Raw genomic sequence first — 12139 nt, forward strand, 5'->3', positions numbered from 1 at the left:
AGTAATTTTGGAGACAAAAGCCTTACCCTGAAAGACAGCTTTATTTGATAATCCCAAAGCAGGGACGGTAGCTCCTTCTGGAAGATCACCATCTTGCTGGAATAAAAAGTATGATACATGTTTTAAATGCTAAAAGTTACTGTTACCTCAGGCACTGTAAGAAAGTATTATGCTCATAAATGCTGAGAAGCAGTATAAAGACCATTTTACCATTCTGTGTAGATATCTGCCCACACTTCCATTTCCTGAATTGAGAGATGCAATACTAAGCAATCACTGTCCAGCAGAGAGGCTCCAGCTAATCCCCAGCCCCCACCCAATCCATAAAGTTGGGCATCCTCTCATCCATGAGCTCATCAAACCCTGACAGCTCAATGGGTGTCAGGGTGTGACAAGGAAAGCACTGTGCTGACTTCTAGCAAAGAATGGGCTGAGAATGGAAGGCCTGGAGCTTTATTTCCAAGACAGTCTCACAGGCACATCCCTGGTGATGCTCATACAAACACACACGTTTCCCAGGAAGGCACAGTCATAGTATTTTCATTAAACATATTTAAAATTTTGTATATTTTAAAACCTTGTAACAGAGTGCCCTTTGAAGTGGCAATAATCTGCTTATATCCTGCAATATCAATTAAATTATTACATATGAAACAAATGCTAACCATCAAAATTGGCACATGTCCATAAGCTAAGAGCATTTCTTACAATTTAAATTTTAATACAGGGGCTGGAACTGAACACAAACATATGAGCAATGGGAATTTAAACCATCACCAAGAATAGATACCTGAAACACAGGATGCTTTATTTTAGAAAACAAGAAAAATAAAACACCATGGAAAAGAGCAATAAGAGGCATTCCGATATATCCCAACATTTAGTATGGGTACAAACCCAAAAAACAGCAAGAAGCTTTCCAGTCTACAGGATTCCTGTATCTTAGGACACAGAATTGAATATACACCTGGGACTAGCCTCTTATGGAATCCTAAAACCCCATTTCAATCCCTAGAATTGTCAGATCCTCAAACCAACTTGCTCTCCACCACCATATGCTTAGCTCGGTATAATAACCAGTCGAGGCCTCCCTTTTGATCTTGTTCCACTGTCCATTAGCATTAGAAACAGCATAAGAGAATCTTTCACCTCCTTTACCTAATCAAGAGAGCCTGTAGCCTGAGGCGCCCATGATACACTCCAGGAAACATAGTTGGACATTTCATTTAAAATGACTCTTACTTTCGTCTCCAGTCTTACCCAGACTGGTGCTAGTGTCCCTGCCTTCAAAGTCTCTGGGCTCAAAGGTATCCTGCTCCCACACAACTCTTCGCCCCAAAGTGCTTTTCATCACTTTCTTTGTTTAGGGACCTCCGCTGGTACCAGAGTCTGAACTATGCCTGCCTCCCAAGGTCCTCCACCATTTGACTTTCCCCCAGCCCCTCCATTTCCCTCTATATACTCTTCATTCAAGCAGCTCTGGCCACCCCACTGCTCTCTGTCCTTCCATCTGTCTATCAAAAGTGTACTCATCCTTTTCAAGCTCAGAAGCAAATTCATGACCCAACTCTTAAGTACTGCAACGGACTGTATGACATGCACTTCTGTGTAACACAACTACCTTCCTACTTACTTTCCCTTCCTTCAAAACTGGTTATTTTATAATGTTTATAACCTATGTATTTTTGTAAGTCCTCAAATCTTTTGTAGAAAGGGGGAATAAACAAACATTAATAAAAACATACCCTTTCGAAACTCAAATGAAGCCCCATTTTCTCATTACTCTACTACAGCGACCACTTCCTCCTATGAAAATTACTTTAGCCACAAGATTTAGCAATTAACTGGTTTCATCTAATAATTACAGGTATATTAGTTCCATTGTCCACTACCCCTAATCTACATCTAGATGGTAATCTCCTTGAAAATATGACCCATCTATTATGCTTTGTTTTATCGTAGTTACCAAGCACAGTGAAGACGCATAGTATTCGTGCCTTAATTTAACATTTTAATTCTTTACAGTCTCTTGGGTTTAACTGTTACAAAATTTCATATATTAATATTTAAATTACTGCCTGCCACACACACAGTGCACACAGAAGTTTGTCAAGCCAATAATAAAATTATTTGACTTTCCTTCTACCCATATACTCCATTTACAGCCTTAAGTGAAACTTTCTAAAATTTTGTATGAAGTGGCTAGATCTAGTTAAAACATTTAGAGGAATACTCACATTACAAAGCACGTGATTCAGTGATTGGCCCGTGATGGCACAAAAATTTTCCACAAAATTTCGAGGTGCAGAAAATACTCTAAGAACTTTTTCATCTGCTCCAGATACAAACTGAAACCTACTGATCATTGCCAAACATTTTAGGTCATATCCGTGTATCTGAGGCCTTGCAATTTCATGCCAGGTCACCTGGGTATCAAAATAAAATAAACAAAAATGATCACACGTTTCAAAAACTGAATTCTTTTCAACAAGCAAAATATCAGACACAAAATCATTCATTATGCCGTGGAAATGTGACCATGGGGCAGATTCATCCATGTTGTTCTGTTTATCAACAGATCAATACTTTTTATTGCTGAGTAGTATCCCCTTGTACGGCTATACCACAACTTGTTGATCTATTCACCTACTTACAGACATTTGAGTCGTTTTCCAGTTTTTGTCTTACTGGAAAAACAGTCACAAATTTTCGTGTATAAGTCTTTGCGTGAATAAATTTCTCTTGGGTAAATACTACCTATGGGTGTAATAACTGGATGATGTGGATGTATATTTAAATTTTTAAGAAACTGCCAAATGATTTCCCAAAGTGGCTGTACATTTTACAGTCCCACCAGCAGTGTATGAGAGATCCAGCTGCCCACACCCTCCCTCATCAACACCTGTGCAGTCAGCCTTTCAACTGTAATCATTCTAATAGGGGTGTCATGGTATCTCACTGTAGCTTTAATTTGCATTTCCCCAATGACTAATGGTGTTGAGAATCTTTTCCTTTTCTTATTTTCCATCCATACATCTTCTTTGGATAAACATCTTTTGCCCCCTTTTTTTAAAAAATGGATTGTTGGGGCTTCCCTGGTGGCGCAGTGATTGAGGGTCTGCCTGCCGATGCAGGGGACGCGGGTTCGTGCGCTGGTCCGGGAAGATCCCACATGCCACGGAGCGGCTGGGCCCGTGAGCCATGGCCGCTGAGCCTGCGCGTCCGGAGCCTGTGCTCCACAACGGGAGAGGCCACAACAGTGAGAGGCCCGCGTACCACAGAAAAAAAAAAAAAAAAAAAAAAAATGGATTGTTTTCTTATTACTGAGTTCTGAAAAGTTCTTTATATACTCTAGATAAAAATCTTTATCAGGTATGTGTTTTGTAAATACTTTCTCTCAGTTTGTGACTTTTCATTCTCCCGACAATGTCTTTCAAAGAGTAGAATTTCACATTTTGGTAAAGTCTGATTTATTGATTTTTTTTAAAGGATCATGAATAAACAACAACTGAGTTAGACTGATAACAAATTACCAAGAGCCACAGAAAACCACTCCAAAATTACTTGCCTTGTTTTTCACTTGAGTACAGCATTGCTCCCAATGTCCGCAACTCTATCCATTTTACTCTACCACATGCTGCTGAAGCAGAAATGTCCGTGGCCAATTTCATTAGCTTCATGGACTGACCCAGAGGCAGTTCCATTAATTTTTATCAGAAACTGAAGCTGACTATACTTTCTCTGAGTATACAGTTCAATGGTTTATCAGTGGTAAAGTTTTGTTGTGGTTTTTTAAAGTTCAGGGCCATGCCTGAAAAGTTTCTTGAACAAAAACTGGCCTCAACCACTATTATGTAACACTATATGATGTTAGAAATTAGCTTTTACTACAGACTTGATAGTGTTTCTTTCTTTTTTTGGCTGTGCCACGCGCTCTGTGAAATCCTAGTTCCTTGACCAGGGACCAAACCCAAACCCGAGCCCTCAGCAGCAAAAACATAGTCTCAGCCACTGGACCATCAGGGAATTCCCTTGTTAGTGTTTCCTAATGAATTAACCTAAAATTACAAGGTATTATGAGAAATTTTATGTGGAACTGAAGTAAACACATTTTGACAGCTAACATTTTAATTGTTTGAATTATAAAGAATATGTGTATGCTTAAGTTTCCTTTAACTGAAATATAGTTGAAATAAAATGTAATGTTATGTTAGTTTCACGTGTATAACATAATGTCTCGACATTTAAATACATTACAAAATCGTCATCCATGGTAAGTCTAGTAACCACCTGTCCCCATACAAAGTTATTACAGCATTATTGACCATATTCCTTACGCTGTATCTCACACTCCTGTGACATTTACAGCTGGAAGTTTGTGCCTCTTAATCCCTTCACCTATTTCACCTGGCTTCAAACCTCTGGCAAACACCCGTTTTTTTCTTTGTATCTATAAGTCTATTTTCACTTTGTTCGTTTGTTTTTTAGATTCCACATATGAGATCATAAGGTATTTGTCTTTCTCTGTCTGACTTATTTCACTCAGCACAATATCCTCTAGATCTATGTTGTGATAAATGGCAAGACTTCATTTTTTTCCTGTTTAAAAAATTTTTTCTAAATTTTATTGAAGTATAGTTAATCTACAATGTTGTGCTAATTTCTGCTGTACAGTAAAGTGACTCAGTTGTGCATATATTTCAGACTTCATTTTTTTAACAGCTGAGTAATATTCTATTGCCTATATACCACAGCTTCTTTATCTACTCATCAATGGACACTTAGCTGCTTCCATATCTTGGCTATTATAAACAATGCTTCAATAAACATAGAGGTGAATACATCTTTTCTAATTAGTGTTTTTGTTTTCTTCAAGTAAATACCCAGAAGTGAGACTGCTAGATCATGGGGTGGTTCTATTTTTAATATTCTGAGGAACCTCAATACCATTTTCCACAGTAGCTGCACCAAACTTACATTCCCACCAACAGTGCAGGAGGGCTCCTCTTCTCCACCTCCTGGCCAACATTCATTATTTGTTATCATCGTTATTTATTTGTTATCTTCATTATTTATTTGTTATTCATTATTTGTTACTATTCGTTGATGATGGCCATTCTGACAGGTGTGAGGTGGTAACTCATTGTGGTTTTGATTTGTATTTCCCTGATGATTAGTGATGCTGAGCATCTTTTCATGGGTCTGTTGGTCATCTGTATGTCTTCTTTGGAATGCTTCAGGTTTTTAAGAAAATATGAAACTGTTTTCCAGAGGGGCTATATCATTTTGCATTCCCATTAGCAATGTAAGAAAGATCCGGTCACTAAGCATCCTTACAACCACTTGCTAGTGTATTTTATACCTTAGCCATTCTAGAGGGTGTGTAGTGGCAACTCACCATAGTTTTTTTTTTTTTTTTGCGGTACGTAGGCCTCTCACTGTTGTGGCCTCTCCCGTTGCGGAGCACAGGCTCCGGACGCGCAGGCTCAGCGGCCATGGCTCACGGGCCCAGCCGCTCCGCTGCATGTGGGATCTTCCCGGACCAGGGCATGAACCCGTGTCCCCTGAATCAGCAGGCGGACTCTCAACCACTGGCCACCAGGGAAGCCCTCATCATGGTTTAATTCTGCATTTCCCTAATGGCTAATAATGCTGCCCCACTTTTCATGTGCTCATGGATGTTTTGTAAAGTGGATCAGTCAAGTAGGAAGACATTTTACCTGTGATTGGTCTTTTCTCTTCCATGGAGCAAAAAGTCGAGTTGTCTGGTCAGTACCAACAGTGATGATAAATTCTCCTTCTGGATCCCATGTTAGGTCTTGGACACCATCAAAGTGTCCTGAAATAACAATCTCTGGAGTCCACTCTCTCTGCAATGAAAGTGCTCATGACACATCAAATAATCAAAGACCATCACTCAAAATTAAACCTGATAATGCTTTCATCCCTCAGGTATGATATGGGAAAGACCTTAGCCCCCAAGCAAGGTGAAGAGCTAAGTAAACAAGATGGGAACTTAAAGTAATAGGATCTGTTTTCCAGTCAAGTATCAATATATTAGAACTTAAACATTCAAACATACATTGTGTCCCTTAAAGCAGTAACCTTGGAAAAGTCCCCTCAATTCATCATTTATGACTGCCTCCTAGAACACTGCCTAAACTTTTTGTGCCTCAATTAACCTTTCTGTAAAAGAGCTACCTAGATCACACGTTTGTTACAAGAATTAGATGAATCTATATTTGTACAAGGCTGGCCCATACTAGATACTATGTGAGTATTTATCTGTCAAACTAATTGTAGAGCACTGTGTAACGTGAGTCTATGTGCCTGACCAACTTTCTTTATTAAGTGAAAAGAGCTGTAGGTATAGAGGACAGAGGTTAAATCAAACATATTTAGTCTACCTCCTGAGGGAACCTGCAATAGCAACCACATAAACAAATAGTGAAATGAAATACAGAAAACGTCATATGCCTGGTCCACAGAGCATCTTTTTCAACAACTCAAATGGTGGTAAAACTTGAACTTTAGAGGAAAATTAAATTCGTAAAAATAGCTAAAAGGTCATTCAAAGCCAAGTCCGATGAATATGGTCAGCTAAGCTATTTTATTTTCTGGTCAAAAACATAAATAGGCTGGAACAAAGAAATGCTGTTAATTTCTTCTGTGACATAAAAATTGATTCTAAAGTTAGCACTAATGGAAGGTTCCAAAAAGTTCTGAACAAAGTGTAGCACTTTTGACTATGAGTACAATCCTAAAGGGCAGTGTTTGTTTTTAGAAATCACCCTTGATTGTAATAAATTTCCACTCTGGTGTGGGATGCTGACAACAGAGGAGGCTGTGCATGTCGGGGGTGGAGGCAGGGGAAAATGGGAACTCTGTATTTTCTGCTCAGTTTTTCTGTAAACCTAAAATTTCTCTAAAAAATAAAGTCTAGGAACTTCCCTAACAGTCCAGTGGTTAAGACTTCAACTTCCAATGCAGGGAGTGCGGGTTTGATCCCCAGTCGGGGAGCTAAGATCCCACATGCCTCTCAGCCAAAAAACCATAAAACAGTAGCAATATTGTAACAAATTCAATGAAAGACTTTAAAATCGGTCCACATCAAAAAGCAAAAACAAAAAATCTTTAAAATAAACAAATAAAAGTCTATAAAAAAATTACCCTAAATACTTGGTAAATAGCTATTATAAATATGAGGTCAAGTTATAAGCAAAAGTACAGTGAAATTCTGTCCTCTGGTTTGAGTTTCTCCCTACTCAATTGATGCTTTTTTCTATGAAGGCCCTCTGAAGACCAGCTGAAATACAGCTCAAAGGAGCTCTGAACAAAATTAAGGGACTTCCCTGGTGGTGCAGTGGTTGAGAATCCGCCTACCAATGCAGGGGACATGGGTTCGAACTCTGGTCCAGGAAGATCCAAAATGCCACGGAGCAACTAAGCCCGTGCACCACAACTATGGAGCCTGCGTGCCACAACTACCGAAGCCTGTGCTCTAGGGCCCATGTTCTGCAACAAGAGAAGCCACCACAGTGAGAAGGCCTGCACACCGCACTGAAGAGTAGCCCCCACTCGCCACAACTAGAGAAAGCCCGCACGCAGCAACAAAGACCCAACACAGCCAAAAATACAGTTAAAAAAAAAAAAAAAAAGAACAAAATTACATTTATCCTAAAAAATATCTTATATAGGGCTTCCCTGGTGGCGCAGTGGTTGAGAGTCCGCCGGCCGATGCAGGAGACACGGGTCTGTGCCCCGGTTTGGGAAGATCCCACATGCCGCAGAGCGGCTGGGCCCGTGAGCCATGGCTTCTGAGCCTGTGCGTCTGGAACCTGTACTCCGCAACAGGAGGGGCCACAACAGTGAGAGGCCTGCGTACCACGAAATATATATATATATATATATATATATACATATATATATATATATATATATATCTTATTTACAAGTGTCATAGCTAATAGTTCCCTGGTTCATTTAACAGTAAAAACAATCTTAAAGATCAACTCCAAATCGAAGATACAAGGGAAAAGTAAATCACTCCATATACTGAGAATTCAAATCCTCCTACCTGACACAACTATTACAAAGCCCACAAACTAAAGGTTATGCAAATCCATGAATCTGTGCTTAAGTACCACACACTAACCGATTGCACCACTGGGGCTCCATGAATTTTTACTTTGTAAGGGAAGCCATTAGATGCACATTCAAAATCTGCCAACTCACATTTTGCTCTATGTTCTGACTTCTTTATTTATTTTAAATATATAGTATCCAGTATGTACTAGGCCCTACTTCTCATACTATACCAATATTAATTCATTTTAGTATCATAAAAATCCTCTGAGTAGGTGCTATTACTGTCCACATTTTACTGATGAGGAACCTGAGACAAAAGTTCAGTAATGACCTCAAAACACAGCTAGTAAGTGCTAGGGCCAAGATTCGTGTGCTCCTAGCCACTTTTCCTGCTATCTCATTTCCCCAAACCCAAAAAAGCAGATCAGAAGCGAATTAGAAAGAAGAGATTGGAATAATGCTGAGAGGCAGCTACATGATCAGAGGAAGATTGCCCCTCTCTGAGAAGAGACTAAAAACTATAAGAAAGATCTAGAAGAGCCCAATATTTGGAGGACCATTTAGAATTACACATATCAAGAGCCCCTGAGAGAATTAATATATTCTGTGATAAAATAACTGGTGCTTCTAATGCCCTTGTGTCAGTCATTCATTCAATAATTATCAATGGAGTACCTAGCTATCCAACAAGAAAATATCAAATTATGTTATTTTTAAGAAGACAAAGAGGGACTTCCCGAGTAGTGCAGTGGTTAAGAATCTACCTGCCAATGCAGGGGACATGGGTTCGAGCCCTGGTCCGGGAAGATCCCACATGCCATGGAGCAACTAAGCACGTGTGCCACAACTACTAAGCCTGCGCTCTAGAGCCCACGAGCCACAACTACTGAGCCTGCGAGCCACCACTGGAGCCCGCGAGCCACAACTACTGAAGCCTGCACGCCTAGAGCCCGTGCTCCACAACAAGAGAAGCCACCGCAATGAGAAGCCCGTGTACTGCAACTAAGAGTAGCCCCCACTCACAGAAACTATAGAAAGCCCGCACACAGCAATGAAGACCCAAAGCAGCCAAAAATAAATAAATTAATTAAAAAAGAAAAAAGAAAATTAATTTTTTAAAAAAGACAAAGAAATTATACATTTTAGAAAAACTTCTACCACAAAATGTATATTGCTTTAAGGGAGAGCTTAAAATTTATACAGCTTAAACTTCCCTTATGTAAGTTTACCTACCTGCAAATTTCAATATCTCAACAATGCTGGACAACTGAATTTTATTCTTAGAAAAGCATGAGTTTCTTACCTAATATAACTACAGAATAAATCTACATAAAGAAGTGATATCATCTGAACTTAAATGCCTCTACTATGTTTCTGTAGAGTGTTATACGTAGAACAACGCTGTTTCCTAGGTTTCATGTAGGATTCACTCTCTTTATCAGAAATGATTTAAAAGCATTTTTCTTACTGGGTTAGTGGCATTCTGTTTCCAAAGGTGCAGTGCCCCGTGGAAAGCATGAGCAATGATCATGGAGCCATCTTCACTGAACTGGCAATCATAAAATCCCAGGGTATTGCCACCTACTTCTCCTACTCGAACCTATTCAACAAGATGGAAAACAATTCATAACCAATTTCTCACAACAGAAATCACTCATTCCAGAGATTATGTTCTCACTTATTTAATGTATACAAAGAGCAAATATTTGCAGCTCTAGGAATACAGACTTGGGATTTATTGTCTAATAAACCCAGTTTTCTGTTCCTTAAGTATTCACATTTTACCTGTTCTAGCCAAACTCCTGACTCTTCATCTGGAGCCCAAAGAATCATGGTTTTATCCATTGAGGCAGACAACAATCTCATTGGCTGTTGCAGAATACCATCTAAAGAAAAAAAAACAACTAATGCCTTTAGGTGATCAACAAGCACCCTGTTTGTAGATTACCAGAAAAACACAACATGGGTACTATAAGAACATTCACTGTTGCATTGCAATAGCAAAAACACTGGAAACAACACAAAAGTCTATCAGTAGAAGACCAGATAAACAACTGTGGTAATATGTAGACAATGAAATATTATACTGCAATAAAAATAAGTAAATTAGAGTTACATGAATCCAAACCACATTAAGCTAAAAAGACAGGATGTAAGAGGACAAAGGCATATTGATACCAAGTTTTAATAGCTGTAAAACAATACTGTTTATGGTTACATAAATGTGCAGTAAAAGTATAAAAATATGCATGGGAATAATATACACTGAATTCCGCCTCAAGGGAAGGATGAAGGGGAAAAGGTTCAGGAAAAATTATACAGGGATTACCCAGTATCTATAATATCTAATTTATCTTTTTTTAACTGCAGCAAATATGGCATAATATAATAAAAGCTGGATGGTGTTACCTGAGCATTAATTATTGCTATTCTCTATTCTTGTCTTGGGGAAGGGGCTGGGGGAAGAACATGAGGCTGCTGCCATGCACACCTCTACACCCAGCATCAGTCGTCACTCCATAAACAGAAGTTAAGGGCAAAAGAAAGAGTGGAAAGTCTTTACTTTTTCATAAATGATGTATCTTGGTATCACCAACTTTGTATTTCCAAGGATAAAGGTTCCAGTGAAGTTGGCTTGAAAGTAAACTTCTCTTAAATCCCATAAGGACTAGGTAAAAACTTTAAAGAAAAAAGTTAAAAGGCATATGGCAGTTTTGGCATCATGGCAGGAATCATACTTTTCCCTCTTAGAAATATAATTTTCGATGGAATTGAGTGTCTAGCAGAACAGGTCTGCAGTATTACACTTTGCCAACTTGAAACTGTCTTATAGTTGAGATTCCTAATTACACTCAAAAACTATCCTCTACTTCATTTGTTCAGCTTAAAATTCTGTAAGTGAGATTGTACTGAAATCACAGCTTTGTGTATGTTTTTCTTCCTACCTTTGTAAAATGAAGGCTGCCAATGAACTGCATTTACCCAGTTTTCATGACCAGCCAGCACAGTCTCCAGAGTAACTGCAAATGCTATTTTAATACCTGCAACAACAAAAAAAAGGCTTCTTTCCACAAAGCTCTTCTAAAAAGCACATTTTCAAAACCAGCTCGGTTGTACAATTACATCCAAAGAAAAAAAATCAGAACAGAACATGATTTATTTTCAACAAAAAGCATTCATTCTAAATTTCATTAACTTTACCCACTGTTTAAAAATACAGGAGAAAAAAGTTCTAAAGATATATAAATTTGTTTTTACATTTTCACTACCTAGTCATAATAAAAATTAAGGAATATGTTCTATTTAAAATTTTCAGGGATAGTTACTCTTACACTGCAATTAAAAAACAAAAACAGGGAATTCCCTGGTGGTCCAGTCAGTGGGACTTCGCACTTTCACTGCTAAGGGCCCGGGCTCAGGTCTTGGTTGGGGAGCTAAGATCCTGCAATCCACACAGTGCGGCAAAAAAATAAATAAAAAGACTCAAAAAAAGCAAAACCAGACATGCCAGCCTCCTTGCTATCCTCACTCATTTTGTGTAATAGTCTAAAGTACCATTAAAAAAAAAAACCTAAGATAAATGCAGAAATAAAGGAAGTCAAATCAGTACTGTGACCTTTCAAACAAAATAATTAATGAAAATACCACAAAAATGTTCATATTTGGAAATAGCTACTTACAGTATGCTGATTATAGTATTTCTTGGTTCTCTCCATAAATCTGTTACCAAATCTCAACTCCAATGGGCTTTACAACCAAGAAGAGTAATAACAAAGAAGAGTATTCCTGGATGAAGTGTTTACTGAGGACTAATTTTATAATTTAGATACACATCCAAAAATATCTCCTTCAAATACCACATTCCAACAGGATCTACCATAGAGGGTTATTGTTCTGATGCCAGACAGTAAGAAAATCAGAATTATATATACTACTCAAATATAGGGATTTAGTTGTCTCTGATGAATATCCTCCAAAAATGGTATGAATAATTCACATTAACCCTTTAGATCTTCTTATGCTAAAACTGCAAATTAAGTAATATTTTACA

General features: G+C 38.3%; 1 protein-coding gene across 2 annotated transcripts in view; it reads right to left on the bottom strand.

The window, feature by feature from the left end:
- The window catches only part of ELP2 (elongator acetyltransferase complex subunit 2), a 46358-nt gene that overhangs the window by 18466 nt on the left and 15753 nt on the right, over positions 1–12139 (bottom strand). For both annotated transcript variants that reach the window (XR_010836965.1, XM_059041324.2), the window contains exons 9-14: positions 11034–11129; positions 9874–9974; positions 9557–9688; positions 5721–5870; positions 2238–2426; positions 27–96 (exon numbers count right to left, since the gene is read on the bottom strand). Coding sequence is in view for 1 of the 2 variants with exons in the window: in XM_059041324.2 (XP_058897307.1) it covers positions 27–96; positions 2238–2426; positions 5721–5870; positions 9557–9688; positions 9874–9974; positions 11034–11129 (738 nt within the window). In the remaining variant the exon portion in view is untranslated. The remainder of the gene's footprint in view (positions 1–26; positions 97–2237; positions 2427–5720; positions 5871–9556; positions 9689–9873; positions 9975–11033; positions 11130–12139) is intronic.

This window comes from Kogia breviceps, chromosome 15, assembly GCF_026419965.1.
Source record: "Kogia breviceps isolate mKogBre1 chromosome 15, mKogBre1 haplotype 1, whole genome shotgun sequence".
NCBI lineage: Eukaryota > Metazoa > Chordata > Mammalia > Artiodactyla > Physeteridae > Kogia > Kogia breviceps.